This window comes from Rhincodon typus, chromosome 32, assembly GCF_021869965.1.
Source record: "Rhincodon typus isolate 14 chromosome 32, sRhiTyp1.1, whole genome shotgun sequence".
NCBI lineage: Eukaryota > Metazoa > Chordata > Chondrichthyes > Orectolobiformes > Rhincodontidae > Rhincodon > Rhincodon typus.
The window spans coordinates 37482511-37504579 of NC_063363.1; the positions used below are offsets into that span (position 1 = coordinate 37482511).

At 44.3% G+C, this 22069-nt stretch overlaps 1 protein-coding gene across 13 annotated transcripts in view; it reads left to right on the forward strand.

Moving 5' to 3' along the window:
- The first annotated feature begins 3389 nt into the window (after positions 1 to 3389).
- The window catches only part of tmem107l (transmembrane protein 107 like), a 40838-nt gene continuing 22158 nt past the window's right edge, over positions 3390 to 22069 (forward strand). For 2 of the 13 annotated variants that reach the window (XM_048615441.1, XM_048615440.1), the window contains exons 1-4: positions 3415 to 3479; positions 5428 to 5473; positions 11663 to 11783; positions 17667 to 17734. In XM_048615441.1, the coding sequence (XP_048471398.1) occupies positions 11697 to 11783; positions 17667 to 17734 (155 nt within the window). In that variant the 5' untranslated portion in view covers positions 3415 to 3479; positions 5428 to 5473; positions 11663 to 11696. The other 11 variants (XR_007265347.1, XM_048615450.1, XM_048615439.1 and 8 more) reach the window with 10 other exon arrangements.

Below are 22069 nucleotides of genomic sequence, written 5' to 3' on the forward strand. Positions count from 1 at the left end.
AGCCAACCATCGGTGTTCTATTTGCAGAACGTACAAGCAGAGGAATCTGAAATCAGATGCTTGTTCAATCAGAGGCTGCTTCTTTTCCCCCATTTGATGCTAATGGGTTTGGCATTGAGCCTACCAGCAGTGCATTTGGGAGAGAAAATGACCTCTGATTGAGAAAACAGTGAGCTGTGCAAACATTAGTAGCTTCATCTAGCCTGATGTCTGCAAACTGGGAGCAGTGACAATTCAGCTTCTGTTTGAGGGGGAGGAGAGGGGATATCAGCCTGCATTGTGGTTGTGAGGGAAAAATATTCTGAGTTATGGAGCAAATCAGGAGGAAGATAAGGTTCTCTTCTTCCTATGCAGATGCCAGTCCGTTAATGGAGGTAGTCAAAGGGTGATGAGCTGGGTGAAAGTGAGTTTTGCAGCAGGAAAGAAAGTATGTGTGTTTGAAAGATAGCATGTTTTTGTGTGTAAGTAAAATAGAGATATTGTATGAGTGAGAGAGTGTGAAAATAAAGGAGACTGTGTGTGAGTTGGTGGGAGGTGTTGAAGAGAGAGCTGTGTGATTGTGACTATGTGTTATAAGAGAGAGAATCAGTGAAAATGTGTGTGTGATGGAATCAGAGTGTGTGAGAGACACTCTGATTGGGGGATCGAGAGAGTGTGTGAGTGAGAAAGAAAGACATCTTGTTGAGGTGGTTGCAGAGCAGGCTCTTCCTCAAAATATACCAGTACGAAAGGTACAAAGGTTAGATTGTTGAAGATAAGTTCTCAAAACATCTCTTTAGTCCTAATAGTTCACAAACTCCTACTTCAGTGCAAAATGCTTGGTTTACTAAAACCAGCAGCTTTGCTGCAATGACCTCTTACTCGGTTTCAGGACCAGAACATCAGGTTTAATTTATGCTGGAGTACTTGAGGGCTGCAACACCAAACATCAGTATGCAAGGAGCAATCATCCATGCAGTGATACAGAGGGCCAATAGAATGAGTGACACTCCAAAGCTACACATGTTGCTCTCATAAAGCAACGGAGATTAGCACTTCAGTGCTCTAGTCATAACTCCATGTGATTGTTTGTAACAGTCTCCTCAAGCTTAGCTATAAGCAACGCAGAAGATTTAACAGAAGAAAGAGATCACATTAAAATAGTAGAACATGCCAAGGGTCTAGACCCGAAACGTCATGTTTCCTGCTCCTCTGATGCTGCTTGGCCTGCTGCGTTCATCCAGCTCTACACCTTGTTATCTCAGATTCTCCAGCATCTGCAGTTCCTACTATCTCTGAAACCATATTTGTGAACATCTTTTTTACAGCAATAATATTGACACCCAACCACCCAAAGTGAATTCATGATTCTTTATTTTTTCTTCTCCTATTGCCATATATTTAAATCAAGTCACTCTTTGCTCTTCTAAACTCCATCAGATACAATAATCGACTGCCCACTTTTCCTTGTGAGACAACTCACTCAATCCAGGTATCAATCTGATAAGCATTCTCTGAACCACTTTGAACACATTTATATCCTTCCTTAAAAGGGGAGACCAATAATGCAAACAGAACTCCAGATGTCACCAATGTCTTGTATAACTGGAATAACCTCTTTACTTTTGTACTCAATTTTCCTTGGAATAAATAATAACATTCTATGAGTGTTCCTAATTACTAGCTGTAATTGTGTGCTAACTTTTTGCTAATCATGCTAAACAGTTGCCTAGGGTGACTGTCTGTGTGGAGTTTGCACATTCTCCCCATGTCTGCATGAGCTTCCTCCAGGTGCCTCAGTTTCCTCCTAGAGTCCAAAGTTGTGTAGTTTAGGTGGATTGGCATGCTAAATTGCCCATTGTGTCCAGAGGTGTGCAGGCTAAGTGGATCAGCCTTGGGAAAAGCAGGGTTACCGGGATGAGGTAGGGGAGTGAGGGTCTGGGTGGGATTCTCTTCAAAGGGTCCCTGTGAACTTGATGGCCTGCCTCCGCGCTGTAGGGATTATATGATCCTATATATTGGAGCACTCAGATCCCTTTGTTGCTCAGGGCTCTGCAATCTCTCACAATTTAGTTAATATACTGCTTTTTTATTCTTCCTGCCAAAATTAATCATTTTCTCACATTATCTGCCACTTGCCAGACATTTTCCCATTCACTTAACCTATCTATATCCCTTCATAGCTTCCCTACTTCCTCTACACAACTTACTTTCCTGTGTACCTTTGTGCCATCAGTAAATTTAGAAACCTGACTTTGTTCCTTTTATCTAAGTCAGTTATGGGTGTCATACATTAGGCTGTAAAGGCATTTGAGGGAGTGCAGAAAAGGTTCACATGAATCATTCAAAGGATTATTCTTCAATTATAGAGATAGATTGGAGAAGTCAGGACTTTTTTTTCTTGGAGAAGTTTAAGTGAAGATTTGATAGAGGCATTCAAATTCCTGGGGAATCTGGACAAAGTAGACAGGGAGAAGATTATCCCATTGATGGAAGGATATAGAACCAGAGGGCAACGTTTAAAGGCAATTTTGGCAAAAGAAGTTTTGCATTCAAGAGGAGAAACTGTTACATGCAATGAGTAACTGGGATCTGGAATGAGCTGCCTGAGAATGTGGAGGCAAGTTCAATCAAGGTTTTCAAGGATTTAGAATGTTAATTGAAAAGGAAGAATGTCTGCGCCTACACATAATATGCATAGTAATGGAAATAAGCGAAATGCTTCTAGAGGCCATTGGCTTATTTTATGCTGGAATAATGAAGTGGATCTGTGACAAAAACAGAATTTTCTGGAGAAACTCAACAGGTCTGGCATCATCTGTGGAAAGAAAGCAGAGTCAATGTTTCGAGTCTGCTGACCCTTCTTCAGAAGTGGTGAATCAATGACTGCAAACAAAAAAATGCTGGAAATCACAGCAGGTTGGGCAACATCCATGGAGAGAGCAAGGCTATTTTTTGAGTCTAGATGCCTCTTCATCGCTCTGAAGACTCACCTAGACTCTAAACATGAGCTTGCTCAGTTCTGAGGGTCACCGGACTGAAACATTAACTCTGATATTTCCTTCACAGATGCTGCCAGACTTGCTGAGCTTTTCCAGCAACTTCTGTTTTTGTTCCACTGTGATTTCTCGCATTTTTTGTTTTCACTACAGATGCCATCATCTGCAGTAATTTGTTCCAAAATTGAGGTGAATCTATGACTCTGTTATGCTCTGTGTGAGGTCCGGTCCTAGATTTTGTTATCATCCACAACAGCAGAGGGAATTAGAGGGTTATCTTAATTTTTCGGTATTGTTCCAGTCACCACGCAGCTCAGAAGTATTGCCTAATTCCCCCTCAATTATTGAAGTATTCAATGTAGTGTGTACCTTCCCAGAATGCAACGCGAAGCAGGAAAAAAAACGCACAATAGAAGGCGGGAGAAACCCCAGTGCGCAAGCGCATAGAGTTAAATTGCTGGCGGTCGTTTCTGAAGCGGAGACAGTGAGAGACTTGGAAGGGTGATCCTGGGCAGAGGAATAGGGGATTGGGAATCTGGGCAGTGGGATAGGGGGATTGGGGGACTGGGAATCTGGGAATCTGGGCGGTGAGATGGGGGTATTGGGGATCTGTCCAGTAGGATAGGGAGATTGGGAAATGAGGATGATGTCGTTATTTATGCTGCTGTTTTGGCTTTGCAGTGTGTTGGGCCGCGGTTACCCTGGCAACCTGGCGCCATTTTGTTTAAGGCACCAGCAGCGACAGGCTCGGCTCTTCCGAGAGCAGCAGCAGCGTCGCGTGTTTCTTCTGCCAGTGACTATCCTGCCCAGCGTCCGCTGCCCGTATTGCTGGGCCTGACTTCCCATGCCCAACGCTTCCGAAATGTGTAGTAGAACTTCAATCCAGGTGATCCATCTGTCGGATCATCAGTAGAAGCTAGACTTGCCTCCTTTTTATGGCAGTAGCTGTCGTATCTTAGTAAGTTAGTTTGTTTACATGTCTCAAAGCTGCATTGAAAAATCGCGGAGAAAAGGTAGTTAGATAAGACAAATGGAGGGGCGGGGCGGTCGTGGTAAGGTAGCAAGGTTAGTGGGTGACAAGGTAGATTCACAGGTGATGAGGGGCTGTGTGTGTTCAGGAATGAGTGAAGAAGGGATGGGGCCAGGTTGGTGAGGGAATAGGATGTCAGACAGAGGAGGGATAGGGTATGAGTTGGAACGAGTGGGGTGGCAGATAGGTGAAGCAGGCCGGATATTAATGGGACACGGGTTAGAGTGTCAGGTGGGTGAAGGTGTACCATGAATCTCAGGGCTGGTTAGGAATGTGTTAAGTCAGGAGTAGTTCATGTTAGGAGTTTGGTTTTGGGGGATATTGGGCGTTGGAGGCAGTAAGGTTGTTGCAATACTGTTAGCTGTGAATAGAGTGGTCAATGTTATGGTTGCTCGAGAATTACTGCAGGTGTTAATTGCTTTGTATCCCCTGAATAACTATTCAGATAATTCAGAACCCTCAAGCCTCTTGAGTTGGAGAATATTTCAAAGGTTTCTGACTTTTGTCCAACAGTTTCACCAGATTCTTGCAAGCTATGTGGACAGGCTAGGGATTGAAGGGAGAGCAAGCAAACTGACCACAGCAGTATGGCACAGGGAGCAATTCGAGTGGAGGGGAGGCAAGTGGAGTTGGGTAGAAGTAGGAATGTTACATCTAAGGGAATAGATACTAGTCTCTGTGAGAATGAGTCCTGAAAGGTCTGTTGCCTGCCCAATGTCAGAGTTAAGGGCATTTCCTTAGGGCTGGAAAAAGTCTTGGTACAGGAAGAAAGGACATAAATCAGGACACAATGAGTGCATGTAAAAACAAAGGTAGAATATTACATACAGTCCCTGAGTTGTGAACCGGTTCTGTTCAGGAATCTGTTTGTAAGTTGCACCACCATGCAGGATAATGTGAAGCAGCCACACAAGTACTATAAAGGAAAATTCTGTATGTCGGATCTTTAAAATTACACCCCTTTATGGGGTCACATTTTTAAATATGAACGTTTGTAAGTTGGATGTTCATAAATTAGGGATCCCTCTAATTGTGGGTAAATTAATCTTCATCTAGTTTGGGAAAATCAAATTAGCAGAGGGTGACAATGAGGAAAAATTCATACAGTGTATTCGGAACAGTTTCCTGGAACAAAATGTTGTGAATCTAACCAGGGATTAGGCTGTTTTGAGTCTGGTAATGTGTATAATGAATGATCCGGGTAAAACTTCCCAAGGAAACAGTGACCGCCCTGATAATACGGTAGAATTTAGCATTCAGTTTGAGTGGTAGAAATTTGGATCAAAAACAACTAAGCTTAAATAAGGTTAATTGCAAAGGAATATGAGGGCAGAGATAGCTGGAGTGAACTGGGAAAGGACTTTATCAGAAAAAGACATTGTCTTTATGTATTTTAATATGCTCCATTTTTTGCAGCAGCAGCAGCGGGAGCAGTGAGAGCGAGGACCAGGGGGCTGCCGGGAAGGTAAGTTCTTCATTTTGGCAGCAGAGCTGAGTGGCAGCATCAAATTGCGCTCTCGGAAGGTGAGTGAACTGATATATTTGGGCAGTGGCTAAACCCGAGACACTACAAGGTAAGTTGATAAGGTAAGTGTTTTTCTTTTTTTTTAAATCGTGTGCTGGTAAGTAGAGTGATTTGGTACAAATTTTTTTCATTTCATTTATCTATTATTTGATATTGTAGTAGGACTAAGTTAAGCTTAAGAGTAAAATCGGCAGGAGATCCCAGACCCGTGTTATGCTGCTCTTGCTCAATGTGGGAGCTCAGGGACACGACTGATGTCCCTGACTCCTACACATGCAAGAAGTGTGTCCAGCTGCAGCTCTTTTTAGACTGTATGATGGCTCTGGAGCTGCGGATGGACTCACTTTGGAGGATCCGTGATGCTGAGGAAGTCGTGGACAGCACGTTCAGCAAATTGGTCACACCGCAGATTAGGATTGCTGAGGGAAAAATGGAATGGGTGAGCAAAAGACAGAAAAAAAGCAGGAAGGCAGTGCAGGTGTCCCAAGCGGTCATCTCCCTCCAAAACAGGTATACCGTTTTGGATACTGTTGGGGGAGATGGCTTACCAGGGGAAGGCAGCAGCAGCCAGGTTCATGGCACCGTGGCTGGCTCTGCTGTACAGAAGGGTGGGAAAAAGAGTGGAAGGGCATTAGTCATAGGGGATTCGATTGTAAGGGGAGTAGATAGGCGGTTCTGTGGTCGAAAACGAGATTCCCGAATGGTATGTTGCCTCCCAGGTGCACGGGTCAGGGATATCTCAGATCGAGTGCAGGACATTCTGAAGGGGGAGGGCAAACAGCCAGCTGTCGTGGTGCATATAGGCACCAGTGATATAAGTAAAAAACGGAGTGAGGTCCTACAAGCAGAATTTAGGGAGTTAGGAGCCAAGTTTAAAAAGTAGGACCTCAGAGGTAGTAATCTCAGGATTATGACCAATGCCACGTACTAGTCAGAGTAGAAATGAAAGAATAGGCAGGATAAATGAGTGGCTTGAGAGATGGTGCAGGAGGAAGGGGTTCAGATTTTTGGGACATTGGGACCGGTTCTGGGGGAGGTGGGACTATTACAAATCGGACGGTCTACACCTGGGCAGGACTGGAACCAATGTCCTAGGGGCTGCTAACGCTGTTGGGGAGGGTTTAAACTAATGTGGCAGGGGGATGGGAACCAAATGAGGAGGTTAGTGGACGATAAGGAGGTAGTAACTAAAGCCTGTAAGGAACTAGATGACGAAGTCAGTGTGACTAAGGGGAAGAGTAGGCAGAGAGCAGATGATGAATGCAAAGGGACAGGTGGTCTGAGGTACATTTGTTTTAATGTGAGAAGTGTAGTAGGTAAGGCAGATGAACTTAGGGCTTGGATTAGCACCTGGGAGTATGATGTTATTGCTATTAGTGAGACTTGGTTGAGGGAAGTGCAAGATTGGCAACTAAATATCCCAGGATGTAGATGCTTCAGGCGGGATATAGAGGGAGGTAAAAAGGGGTGGAGGAGTTGCATTACTGGTCAAAAGGATATCACAGCTGTGCTGAAGGAGGGCACTATTGAGGACTCGAGCAGTGAGGCAATATGGGCAGAGCACAGAAATAGGAAGGGTGCGGTAACAATGTTGGGGCTGTACTACAGGCCTCCTAACAGCGAGCGTGAGATAGAGGTACAAATGTGTAGACAGATTATGTAAAGATGTAGGAGCAACAGGGTGGTGGTGATGGGAGATTTTAGTTTTCCCAACATTGACTGGGATTCACTTAGTGTTAGGGGTTTAGATGGAGCAGAATTTGTAAGGAGCATCCAGGAGGGTTTTCTAGAACAGTATGTAAATAGTCCAACTCGGGAAGGGGCCATACTGGACCCGGTGTTGGGGAATGAGCCTGGCCAGGTGGTTGAAGTTTCAGTAGGGGATTACTTTGGGAATAGTGATCACAATTCCGTAAGTTTAGAATACTGATGGACAAAGACGAGAGTGGTCCTAAAGGAAGAGTGCTGAGTTGGGGGAAGGCCACCGAGAGCAAAATTCGGCAGGAGCTGGGGAATGTGGATTGGGAGCAGCTGTTTGAGGGTAAATCCACATTTGATATGTGGGAGGCTTTTAAAGAGAGGTTGATTAGAGTGCAGGACAGACATGTCCCTGTGAAAATGAGGGATAGAAAGGGCAAGAGTAGGGAACCATGGATGACAGGTGAAATTGTGAGACTAGCAAAGAGGAAAAAGGAAGCATACATAATGTCTGAAAACAGATGAAGCTTTGGAGGAATATCGGGAAAGTAGGACCAATCTGAAATGAGGAATTAAGAGGGCTGAAAGAGGTCATGAAATATCTTTAGCAAACAGGCTTAAGGAAAATCCCCAAGCCTTTTATTCATACATAAGGAGCAAGAGGGTAACTAGAGAAAGGGTTGGCCCACTCAAGGGCAAAGGAGGGAAGTTATGCGAGGAGTCAGAGAAAATGAGTGAGATTCTTAATGAGTACTTTGCGTCGGTATTCAGTGAGGAGAGGGACATGACAGATGTTGAGGTTAGGGGTAGATGTTCGATTACTCCAGGTCAAGTCGGCATAAGGAGGGGGTGAGTGTTGGGTATTCTAAAAGGCATTAGAGTGGACAAGTCCCCAGGTCCGGATGGGATCTATCCCAGGTTACTGAGGGAAGTGAGAGAGGAAATAGCTGGGGCCTTAACAGATATCTTCGCAGCATCCTTGAGCACAGGTGAGGTCCTGGAGGACTGGAGAATTGTTAATGTTGTCCCCTTGTTTAAGAAGGGTAACAAGGATAATCCAGGTAGTTATAGACCGGTGAGCCTGACATCAGTGGTGGGGAAGCTGCTGGAGAAGACACTGAGGGATAGGATCTATTTACATTTGGAAGAAAATGGGCTTATTAGTGATAGGCAGCATGGTTTTGTGCAGTGAAGGTCATGTCTTACCAACTTTGAGGAAGTGATAAAGTCAATAGATGAGGGAAGGGCTGTGGATGTCATATACATGGATTTCAGTAAGGCTTTTGATAAGGTTCCCCATGGTAGGCTGATGGAGAAAGTGAAGTCGCATGGGGTCCAGGGTGTACTAGCTAGATGGATAGAGAACTGGCTGGGCAACAGGAGACAGAGAGTTGTAGTGGAAGGGAGTTTCTCAAAATGGAGAAATGTGACCAGTGGTGTTCCACAGGGATCCGCGTTGGGACCACTGTTGTTTGTGATATACATAAATGACTGGAGGAAAGTATAGATAGTGTCATCTGCAAACTTGCTGATCAGACCAAGATTGGTGGAGTAGCAGATAGTGAAGGGGACTGTTGGAGAATGCAGCAGAATATAGATAGATTGGAGAGTTGGGCGGAGAAATGGCAGATGGAGTTCAATCCAGGCAAATGCGAGGTGATGCATTTTGGAAGATCCAAGTCAAGAGCGAACTGTACAGTAAATGGTAAAGCCCTAGGGTGAATTGATGCAGAGATAGATCAGGGTGTTCAGGTCCATTGTACCCTGAAGGTGGCAACGTAGGTCGATAGAGTGGTCAAGAAGGCATACGACATGCTTTCATTCATCGGACGGGGTATTGAGTACAAGAGTTGGCAGGTCATGTTACAGTTGTATAGCACTTTGGTTCAACCACGTTTGGAATACTGCGTACAGCTCTGGTCGCCACATTACCAAAAGGATGTGGATGCTTTGGAGAGGTTGCAGAGGAGGTTCACCAGGATGTCGCCTAGTATGGAGGGCGCTAGCTATGAAGAGAGGTTGAGTAGATTAGCATTATTTACATTAGAAAGACTGAGGTTGAGGGGGGACCTGACTGAGGTCTACAAAATCATGAGAGGTATAGACAGGGTGGATAGCAAGAAGCTTTTTCCCAGAGCGAGGGACTCAATTCCTAGTGGTCACGATTTCAAGGTGAGAGGGGAAAAGTTTAAGGGAGATATGCGTGGAAAGTTCTGGAACGCGTTGCCAGCGGAGCTGGTAGAGGCGGGCACGATAGCGTCATTTAAGATGTATCTGGACAGATACGTGAATGGGCAGGGAGCAGAGGGATACAGAGCCTTGGAAAATAGGTGACAGGTTTAGATAGAGGATCTGGATCAACGCAGGCTTGGAGATCCGAAGGGCCTGTTCCTGTGCTGTAATTTTCTTTGTTCTTTGTTATATCAATTAATGCACTTTTGATGACTGGAAAAGTACTTTAATACATGACAGTAGTCACTGTATACTGGTCAATGCAAGGGTAAACATACCTTTGCAAGACACAGTCAGAAGTCACACGACAACAGGTTATTATCCAATAGGTTTATTTGAAATCTCAAGCTTTTGGAGAGCTGCTCCTTCAAGTAAAGTCACTATTGTTTTCATTAACTCCATTTCGCTACGCATGTGGCCTTAATGGCACGGGCAGCACTTTTCCTTCACTTTTAGAATTCAGCTGTTTTATCCTTTTTGAACAAGGCTGTAAAGCGGCTCGGAGCTGAATGGCACTAATGAAACCCGAATCAGCTGTCAGTGAACAAGTTGTTGCTAAGCAAATTAGATCTCCATCATCAATCATTGCATTAATAACACATCTACATTAGAATATTGGTATCTAATAGTGACATCTGAAGGTATCAAAACATCTTGCATTTGGCTTTCAGAACAGTCCAGACATTTGGCAAGCTTCCACCAGTGATTACAGGAGGAGGTTGGCTTGCAGGAGTTGTGGATGGGACAGTTGAGCAATAGGAGATCAGGGTCTGGCATGGTCAGGTTGGGGGTTTGATGAAGTTGCTCTGATGGATGGTTGTGAGTTGTCCCAAGGTTAGAAGGGATTGGGGGAGCTGAAGTGTCATTTTAATGTACCCTCTCGCTTTTCCTGGGTTACCATTAAGCTTAAAGAATTGGTGTCCTCCAAATTTCATGGACTCTTTCAAAGGTTTCTGAATATAGAGGAATTTCTTATTGGAGTTACCTGTGTTGGGATTGTGCATAGTTCCTACGCATAACTCCAGTCCATTCCAATGTGTCCTGTCATCTTCAGTCTACATTTGGGATATTGACTGTTTTTCCCTTTATGATGCCAGCAGTCCCTGCCATATTTGGCTAGGACCAGTGTCTTTGGCAAAATCAATTAGTTCTGAAAATTACATAATTGTTCTTATTTTCCTATCTATTCCTAGAATTGCTTATTTGTATCTTATTTCTTTAATGCTTTTTTGCATGATCTATGTCAAAATCATTGGTCCAGATCTTCCAACAGTCAGGTAGCTACAGACTGGGCGTACCCTGACAGACACTTTGGGAGCCTTTGAATGCCAGTGTCTGTCAGGGTACACCCGGTCTGTAGCTATCTGACTGTTGGAAGATCTGGACCAATGATTTTGACATAGATCATGCAAAAAAGCATTACAGAAATAAGATACAAGTAAGCAATTCTAGGAATAGATAAGAAAATAAGAACAATTATCTAATTTTCAGAACTAATTGATTTTGCCAAAGACACTGGTCCTAGCCAAATATGGCAGGGACTGTTTGCATCGTAAAAGGAAAAACAGTCAGTATTCCAAATGTAGAGCAATTACTGCATTGTCATACTTTCCAGTTTACGTTTCCTATGAACACTTACCCAGCATCTGGAACCGTCTGACAAGTCACCAGCTTTGAGTTAGATTTGAAGAATCTGGAAGGTGACCCAGGAAAAGTGGCACCAATAGTCCTGGTTGATCTAGAAGCATGTGTCTTCTCTGACCTTCCTTATCGACCCAGACATGCTAATTCTGGGTCTGTTGAACCTTCCTTGTGTAATTCTTGACTTTTTGCATTTTCCGTGCAGATTTATGCTTTTCCAATATTTCTGATCCATTTTGGATATGAGAAGGAAAATTGGTATATTTTCTGAATGACAAAATGCATACGGATGTGCCTACCCATATGCACAAATTATTAATAGCTAGGCCACACAAATCAGAAATCCACTGGAATTCAAAAGTGAGGAAGTTGTGCTTTGTTATACAAAGTCTAGAGAAGCCGTTTTTGACACTTAAACCCAAGGAAGATAAATTTGCTTTGCAAGGTACGCAGTGTAGATCTATCAGAATGATTAAGAATTGAGGGCGTTTTGTATAAACATAATTGTTTGCCCTAGTAGTATCTGGAACTCACTCCTCCCAAATCTTTCTTTCACAGGTTGAACCTCTGAGCTGACGATCCAGAATCGGCAATGCCGATACCAAGCAGCCTGATACCATCCCGGTTTCTGACACTTGTGGCTCATTTAGTCATTGTCATCGACATCTTTTGGTCCAGGGTGAGTAAGGAGTATGGCTGAGGAGCTAAGAGCAGAAATCTACAACTCTCTTTAACCCCACATCAAAATTAATGAAATGCAGCTCCAGTTGGATGAGGTGACCTGAGATAGGAAGGGATGTGGCCATAAGTAATTTTAAACATGAGGATGAGAATTTTAAATTGGCCCCAATTCTCCGAAACTTCAGATGTAGGTCATAGAGGACATGATGGATGAGTGGAGCTTGATGTAGGGTAGGATAGAAGTAATAGTTTGAATAAACAGAAGTTGTTGGAGGCTGCAGGAGAACATTGGAATGTGCAGATAATAAAAGCGTGGATGAAAGGTTTAGTAGCAAATGGATTGAAGCAGTGATAGAGATGTCAGCGAACAGTGAGGCAAGGGAGGAGACTAATGAGGTCAAAGGAGCAAAGTGTGGCTCTTCTGGGAGGAAGGAAGATGGGAGGGAAATCGTAGTTTGGCTTGCAGTGACCACTAGTTCCAGATCCACCTGGTAGTTCAAAGTTGCCTCAAACTTTGTCCTCTGTAGATGTAGTAGGTGGCACCTGAGCAGAAACGGGTAATAGGACAAGTTTTATTTAAGAACTGATACAAAGGGAAGCACATGTAGTGTTGAGAAGAAAACATGAAATGCAAAGTGTCCTTGCATTGCTTTGACCTTACTTAAAGTTAAATGTTTGTATCTGTTCTAAGAGCAAGCACTCTGTTTACTTAAGGAAAATCCCAGAAATTGCTGTGTTGTAGGGAGCCACCAACATCTGCTTTACGCCATGTCCAAGACACAATAAAATCTAGAGGAGGCAACTATTTGTTACTTAGTGTTGGTGATCAGTAATCTGGCTGTAATGTGAAATCATAAATCAAGTGTGAGGGACCTGTAATGTTTGTCTTTCGCCTGCGCTCTCTTCTCCCACCTCCCCCCACCCCTGCCCCCATCCTTTGATCTGTGTTCACAATTATAATGTGTATCAGGCAGTACAAAGGTTTCTGCTGTGAGAAAAATAAGGATGCATTTTTTTTTAAAAACAAGAGGAAATGATAAAGTATGGGTGGAAAGTGAATTGCAATTTAATTTGGCTACCCATTTTAAAGGAGGCAGCATGCAAACTTCATAGTCTGCTCACTTACATGATTGCAGCATATAATCAGTGCTGAGTGCATATTTGAATGGCTGTACAATTGAGAGAATCCCGGGGCAGGGGTTCAAAATCCTGAGAGCCATTCACAAATTCATTTTCATTTGTGCTTCTTGAAGTAAGCCTACACATTTTAAAGAAAGGTGCAGTTTGGCTGGAACAGGTACAGGAACTCATTATGCAAGTGACTTAGATCTAACAATGCTACAGAAATAACACATGGGATACATGAGGCTCCATAGGTCTCTGATGCAGCACTGGAGGATTTAATGCAGGAGGCAGAGTCCACTGGGGCCCAGGAAGACCTTCAGAGAAACTCAAAGGCAGTGAAAGCAGATAGTTGCTGCAGGTCAATGTCCTGTGTATCTCTTGGATACAACAGAAGTTATATTTACATTGTACTTTTTAACATAATAGAAGATCCAAAAGACAACAACTTTATGTAGCAAAATTTGGCACTGAGTTGTAGAAGACAACATTAAGCATTTTCTGCTCTGTATCAGTGAATGAGTTAAGTTTTGAGGTGAGTTTTAAGGAGTGTTTTAAAGGAAGAATGAGGGGGTGCAGAGATGGTAAAGTTGAGGGATGATTTCCAGAGACGGAGTAATTAAAATTGGAAATGCTCGAGACCGGCATGAGATGAGCACTGGTATCTTAGAAGATAGCAAACCTGAAGGGACTTACTGAAATAGGGAGGGACAATACCCTGGAGGGATTTTAAAATTTGCATCTTTGTTTTAAAGTTGAGATGCTGTTCAGCCAGCACTCAATACAGGCCAGCATCCATGCCAGAAGTGGGCAAACAATATTTGGTTTGGGTAAGGACACAGGAGCAAAATTTTGGATGCAAAATTTTATGAAGGCTAAAATAACAATCCAGGAGTGTTATTGACCAACCCTATCAATATATTTAGAAGATAGTCTAGACCCAAACTTTTTTTTTATTTTAAAGGTCAATATCAAGAGTTGCATTCCAGATGCAATTTGAGTGGTCAAAATACCAGATTTAAAGCAAAATACACTTTATTCTTCCACCACAGTTAAAATACAACAAGAAAAAGGAATTTCAATACCTTAACTCTACTGGAAAACTTAACACAATAATAGATATAGTAACTATGACTAATGAACTGTTCCAGTATTGTAACATCCCGTAAACATGCCCTTGGCAAAAGGCACATTCAGAAAACAGATTGTATCACATGAAGTTATCTAATCCAGGAGGAAGGAACATGAGAAGTCAATTCTGTCTGTGTGTGTGTGTGTGTGTGTGTGTGTGTAGAACTCCAGCTTTTAGCTGTAGCAAAGAGAGATGTGGCAGCTTTTGACAACCCCTGTAGCTTCTACGACTGAAAAGCTTAAAAAAAAAATCCTGATTCTATGGGCCAGGCGCCAACTCTCCGACACCTCCTCCTACCGCCCCCTTGATCATGACCCCACCCCCGACCACCAAACCATCCAGGTTTCATCACTTCATCACTTCAGGTGACCTCCCACCCACAGCCTCCAGCCTCATCGTTCCCCAACCCTGCACCGCCTGCTTCTATGTCCTTCCCAAAATCCACAAACCTGACTGCCCTGGTTGACCCATTGTCTCCACCTATCTGTACTCCATTTTCTCCCCCTTGGTCCAGGAACTCCCTACCTACGTCCGTGACACCACCCACGCCCTCCACCTGCTCCAGAACTTCCAATTCCCCGGTCCCCAACACCTCATCTTTACCATGGACGTCCATCCCTATACACCTGCATTCCCCATACAGATGGCCTAAAGGCCCTCCGCTTCATCCTGTCCCGCAGGCCCGACCAGTCCCCCTCCACTGACACCCTCATCCACTTAGCCGAACTCGTCCTCACCCTCAACAACTTCTCTTTCAATTCCTCCCACTTCCTACAGACAAAGGGGGTGGCCATGGGTACCCGCATGGGCCCAAGCTATGCCTGCCTCTTCCGTACCTACACTGCCCTAAACCCCACCTCTTCCTTCGTTACATTGATGACTGTATCGGCGCCGCCTCGTGCTCCCACGAGGAGCTCGAACAGTTCATCCACTTCACCAACACCTTAAGTTCACCTGGACCATCTCGAATACCTCTCTCTCCTTCCTGGACCTCTCTGTCTCCATCTCCGGCAACCACCTAGAAACCGATATCCATCTCAAGCCCACTGACTCCTACAGCTACCCAGAATACACCTCCTCCCACCCATCTTCCTGCAAAAATGCCATCCCCTACTCCCAATTCCTTCACCTCCGCCGCATCTGCTCCCAGGATGAGGCATTCCACTCCCGTACATCTCAGATGTCCTCGTTTTTCAAGGACCGCAACTTGCCCCCCTCAGTGGTCGAGAATGCCCTCGACCGTGTCTCCCGCATTTCCCGCAACTCATCCCTCATACCCCCTCCCCGCAATAACAACCAAAACAGAATTCCCCTCGTCTTCACGTACCACCCCACCAACCTCCGGATCCAACGCATCATCCTCCAACACTTCGCCATCTGCAATCCGACCCCACCACCAAAGACATTTTTCCCTCCCCACCCTTATCTGCTCTCCGGAGGGACCACTCTCTCCGTGACTCCCTTGTCCGCTCCACACATCCCTCCAGCCCCACCTCACCTGGCACTTTTCCCTGCAACCGCAGGAAGTGCTGCACCTGCCCCTATACCTCACCCCCATCCCAGGCCCCAAGAAGACTTTCCACATCAAGCAGATGTTCACCTGCACATCTGCTAATGTGGTGTACTGCATCTGCTGTTCCCATTGTGGCCTCCTCTACATCGGGGAAACCAAGCAGAAGCTTGGGGACCGCTTTGCAGAACACCTACGCTTGGTTCGCACTAAACAACTGCACCTCCCAGTCGCGAACCATTTCAACTCCCCCTCCCATTCCGCAGACGACATGTCCATCCTGGGCCTCCTGCTGTGCCACAACGATGCTACCCGAAGGTTGCACGAACAAGTACTCGTATTCCGCTGGGAAGCCCTGCAGCCCAATGGTATCAATGTGGACTTTGCAAGCTTCAAAGTCTCGCCTCCTCCTACCGCATCCCAAAACCAGCCCAGCTTGTCCCCGCCTCCCTAACCTGTCCTTCCTCCCACCTATCCCTTCCTCCCACCTGAAGCCCCACCCCCATCTCCTACCTACTAACCTCATCCCGCCCCCTTGACCTGTCCGTCCTCCCTGGACTGACCTATCTCCTCCCTAACTCCCCACCTACACTCACCTTTACTGGCTCCATCCCCGCCTCTTTGACCTGTCTGTCTCCTCTCCACCTATCTTCTCCTCTATCCATCTTCTATCCGCCTCCCCCTCTCTCCCTATTTATTTCAGAACCCCCTTCCCCTCCCCCATTTCTGAAAAAGGGTCTAGGCCCGAAACGTAGCCTTCCTGCTTCTCTGATGCTGCTTGTCCTGCTGTGTTCATCCAGCTCTGCACCTTGTTATCTCTGATTCTATGGAAGCTTGGCCACACTCATTAGGCTGCTTCTGTTGTTCCAAATTTCAAAAAAAGCACAGGCTGCTTACTTTATTGGCTTTCAACTAGACAGCTCATCACCTATGTCTTAAAACCTCTCTTTTTCTTTAAAGAAAAGAACAAAATAACCCCTTAAAGCGACAGTATTGTCACAATTGTCAAATCTGGAAATGATAAACAACGAACAAAATCAAAGTTGCTGGAAAAGCTCAGCAGGTCTGGCAACATCTGTGGAGGAGAAAACAGAGTTAACGTTTCGGGTCCAGTGACCCTTCCTCAGAACAGAAATGATAAAGGTTGGATAAGGTTTCAGCAGCTGTTGAGGTGAGAGAGTTGCGGAATCAGGTGATGTTCTGCAAGAGGAAGAAGGCAATCTTAGTAATGATGCAGATGAAATGTTTGTGAATATGTTGTTTCAGCCTCGTACTGTTGCCAGAAATATTGATGGAGTCAACAGCTGAGAAATTGAATTTGTAGCAGGAACCAAAATGACAGCATCAGTTTTTCCAGTGTTGAATTGAAAATAGTCTGATATTTAGCAATGCTTGAGGATTAAAAAGAGGTAGTGGTGACGTAGATGCTACATTTTCAAGCAATGTTGATGAAAGGCAGCATGTGGATAACTAATAGGAGGAGACAAGGAAACACTGTTGGCCAACAGCAGAGGTGACTTTGCGGGAGCAGAAAGAGAATGAAATTGCAATCCCACTGGGCAGTGGTGAGTATTAGAGTAGGATGATGAAGTCAACTGTGTCAAAGGCTGCCGACAGGGTAAAAAGGATATGGAGAAATATTTCACCTTTACTTCCAGTCATATGGGATATCATCTGACTTTGGTTAGAGCCACTTAAGAACTGTGACCTGGGCAAAAACCTGATTGGAGTGATTCCAGTATAAAGCTCTGGGGAAAAGTGGAAAAGGCAACCATAGGTTCAGGGACTTTGGAGCAGGAAAGAATGTTGGAGTTAGTGATAGTTTGCAAGAATGACAGGGATCAAGGGTTAGATCTTTTAGAGGAGAGGGATAGTGGTGGCAGATTTAAAGGAGTGGCACAGAACTTGAGAAGATAGAACCATTAACGATAGTGGCTGCCGTTTAAGTATGGGGAAGGATAATTATGCTGTGTATATACCATACATATACACAAACAAAAACAGAAATTGCTGGAGAAGTTCAGCAGTCATTTATATATTACAATTTTTTACTGTATTCTTTTGATTTCTAATGTAAGGGGACTTTTTTTCTCGTTTTTATTCTTTCTCTTTTGCAGGAGAACAATGTTTTGGCCAGTCTTCCACCCACCTACACCCCTCATCAATATCAAAGCCGTGACACCGAGTAAGTACCACAACACTAAAGAGACTTTTCATAGTGTCACCATGTACTTTTCCATACTGGCAGCCAGCACATTTAGTGGTGATGTAAACTGACCGTAAGTGTTCCAAGGATGATTGGACTGAGCTTATGGTTTTTCTGTGGCATGTTATTTTTGTGTTTATTCTGTTTGTTTTTGTAATAACCTGAGCGTTAAAACTAGTTTCTACTAAAGAAATTATTTTTCTGGTCAGAGTGCATCAAAACACACTTAAAACATGAGGACAGACTTTGCACTGTGTGTGTGAAATAAGTCAGTGGCCAACTGGCTGCTTTTTTTAATACCAATGAATTTCAGAGTGTTGAGAGGTGTGTACAGGACTACCATCTACCCTGGTGTCTTTTGCTATATGAAAGACTTTTATACATTTCATGTCTGCACTCCATCTGAATCAGTAATTATTCAAGTCACTTATGGCTTGAAGCCACAGTGAAAATTCATTGATGTCTAATGGGTAATGTAATCTCAGGTGTTTCTGATGTGCATTTAACCATTCTGATGTTCTGTTGTAGGGACATTACCACTGCACCACACCTGAACCAAGAGACCCAGATTCAAGTTTCACTTGCTCCAGAGGGGTGTAATAATATCTGTAAACATGTTGATTAGGAAAATAGGTCTGATGTTCTCCATTTTGTTTTGCTCATTTCCACGTTTACTAGACTGGTCCAGTGTAGTAACATATCGCTGGTATTCTGGTGGGTCTCTCTTCAACCCTAAACAGTTTCTCTTTGATTCCGAGCATGTTAAGGAAAGGTATTAAGGGATATGGGTCAGAGGCGGGTACATGGAGTTAGAGATCATGGCTGATCTGTGGCCTTTGAATGGTGAAACAGGCTTGAGGGACTAAATGGCCGACTCCTGTTACTATGTTCCAGAGTTGCTATGACTTCATCACAATAGCCATTGACCTAGGAACTGGAATGTGCTTAAATTCATTTATAAAGCTCTGTTTAAGCCACTACAGGCAAATTGTGTTCCGTTCTACCCACAACATTTCAGGAAGGATATTTGGGCACTTGTGAGGATGCTTTAGCCTAATAGTTCCAGGGTTGACGAATTTTATCTACAAGGTTAAGTTGAAGAAGCTAATGGTGTTCTTTTTGGAGCAAGTAAGATTAAAGAAAAACTTGATAGTGGTATGTCAGGAGTTTGCTGATGATGTGATGACTAGGGATACAGATATATATTTTTTTGAGCAAATGATGCAGGGGATGAAAATCTTCCATGCAGGAAGTTGTAATGGCCTGGAAAACACTGCCTACAAGGATGGTGGAAGTAGAGACCATCAGTGATTTCCAGATTTGTTGAATGGGCACTTGAAAGAAATAAACTTGCAGGTTAGAATTTGTCAAACAGGACTGCTTAGACTGCTCTGCGGAGGTTCTAAGGATTCTGAACAAAACGTGCTGGAATTCTGCAACGAAAGTAGAAATAACTGGAAAAGTCAGCAGGTATGGCAGCATGTATGGAGAGAAAGCGGAGTCACCATTTCAGGTTAAATGGAAATATAGAAAATAGGTGTAGGAGTTGGCCATTCGGCCCTTCGAGCCCGCTCCACCATTCAATACAATCATGCAATCTCAATATCCCACTCCCGCCCTTTCCCCTTTCCCCTTGATCCTTTTAGCCACAAGGGCCACGTCCAGCTCCGTCTTGAATATTTCTAATGAACTGGCCCCAGCAGCTTCCTGTGGGAGAGAATTCCACAGATTCACAACTGTGTGAAGAAACTCTTCCTCATCTCAGTCCTGACTGGCTTATCTCTTATGTTTAGACTGTGACCCCTAGTTCCGGACTTGCCCAACGTTGCAAATGTTCTTCCCACATCTAGCCTGTCCAGTCCTATCAGGATTTTATATGTTTCTATGATATCCCTACTCATTCCTCTAAATTCCAGTGAGTACATGCCCAGTTGATCCAGTCTTTCTTCGAATTTCAGTCGTGCCATCCCTGGAATCAGTTTGGTGAACCTTTGCTAGACTCCCTAAATAGCAAGAACATCCTTCCCCAGACTTGGAGACCAAAACTGCACACAATGGTCAAGGTGTGGCTTCACTAAAGCCCTGTATAACTGCAGCAAGACATCCTTACTCTGATACTCAAATCCTCTCACTATGAAGGCCAGCATGTCATTAGCTTTCCTTACCATCTGCTGCACCTGCATGCCAACCTTCAGCAACTATTCCACCATGACATGCAGGTTTCGTTGCACTTCACCTTTTCCTAAATTGCCACCGTTCAGATAATAATCTGTCTTCCTATTTTTGTGACCGAATTGCATAACCTCACATTTATTCACATTTATATTGGATTTGCCCATTCAGCCAGTCTGTCCAAGTCACCGTGCAGTCTTTTAGCATCCACCTCACAGCACACACTGCCACCCAGCTTAGTGTCATCTGCAAATTTGCAGATATTGCATTCAATTCCTTCGTCTAAATTGTTAATGTATATTGTGAACAGGTGAGGTCTCAGCATTGAACCCTACGGCATCCCACTCCTCACTGCCTGCCACTCTTAAAAAGGACATGTTTATTTCAACACTCTGTTTCCTGTCTGCCAACCAGTTCTCTTTCCATGTCGAAACATTACCTCCGAACAGGGTTCAGTGACCCTTCTTCAGAACTGATTGTGGCTAGGAAATTTTTGGTGTATATGCTGAAGGAGGGGCGGCTAGGGTATTCAATTTTGCCATCAGAATGTAGATGTTACGCGAAGTAGTTGCCCTCTCTGCGTTTCGTCTCCCCAGTGTAGAGGAGACCAAGTTGCGAGCAGCAAGCACGGTAGTAGACTAGATTGAGTGAAGTGCAGGTAAATTGCTTCTTCACCTGACAGGTGCATCTGAGGCCTTGGATCGTGAAGAGGGAGGAAGTAAATTAGCAATAAACCACCTTCTGTGATTGCGTGGGAAGGTGTTGTGGGGGTGTGGGCATGTTAGTAGTAGAGGAGGAGTGGACCCAGAGAGAACAGACCCTGTGGAAGGCTGACAAAAGAGGGAAGGGGAAAATATATCTGGTGGTGGAAATGGCAGCTTATGATTTTTTAAATGTGGATGCTGGTGGGGTGGAAAGTGAGGACCAGGGGACCCTATTAATGTTGTGGGCAGGAAGAGAAGGGGTGAGGGCAGAAGTCCAGGAAATGGATTGGACACAGCTTCGGGCACTGCAAATTAGAGTAGCAGGAATCCTTGCTTGAGGAAGAAGGTGGCATCATCAGAACCGATGTGATGGAGACCTAGAAACTGGGAGAATGGAGTAGAGTCTTTATAGGAAATGGGATGTGAGGATGTATAGGCAGACTGGGCGACTGCTTTGTGGAATACCTATAATCCGTTAAAAACTACCTTGATCTTTTGGGGTTGCCTGCCACTTCAACACAACACAACATGTCTGTCTTAGGCTTGCTGCAGTACGCCAGCAAAGCTCAACACAAGTTGAAAGAACAACATCTCGTTATCCACTTGGGGACCCTGCAGCCTTCAGAACTCCTATCGGATTCAACAATTTTAGGGCCTGAGCGCTTTATTCCATGTTCTTCCCTCACCCCCACGCAGCAGGCCCTGTTGTTACGTGTACTGCTTTCACCACAGCCAACTCATTTTCACCCACTAATGGTTCCTATTATCAGCTTTTCTTTCTCCCGGCTCACCATTATCCACTCCTTTGTCTGCCCAACTGCTGTTCTCTATCTCTAGGCTCCATGTTCGCCTAGTGGTTACTCCAATTCACCACCTCCAACTAAAACAGATATACCAACCATTTCCATGCTACAATCAGTTCTGTTTTGGGTCAAATGACCCTTCTTCATCGACTGTTTTCTGTCCACATATGCTGCCAGACCCTGCTGAATTTCTCCAGCTATTTCAGATTTTGTTCCTGTTAGAACTCTATGGCCTTCTTCTGTGCCATGGCTATGACTCTGAATCAAATTAATCCGGTTGTATCATGATTTTGTACGTGCTACATTTGCACAAATAGACTGGCAGAAAACCATGACAAATTGGTCTTCCAGCTCAGATGGTACTACTCAGCACTGGATAGTATTCCCAAAATCAGTTCAAAACTTGCAATAGGCATTACTTAGGTACTGGCTTTGAGAGGCTGGGAACAATCAAGTACTTATCTTCTAATATGAGTGGGGAGGAATACCCTTGATCTTCAGGGATTCATATTAAGATGACTTAAATGTGGTGCTCACTTTTTGGGTAATAAGGTTAGTGGTCAACTGAGTTTCCAAAACTGATTTTTCAGTCTCTGATTTGAATAAACTATTTGAATAAATAGTGTGCAAATCAG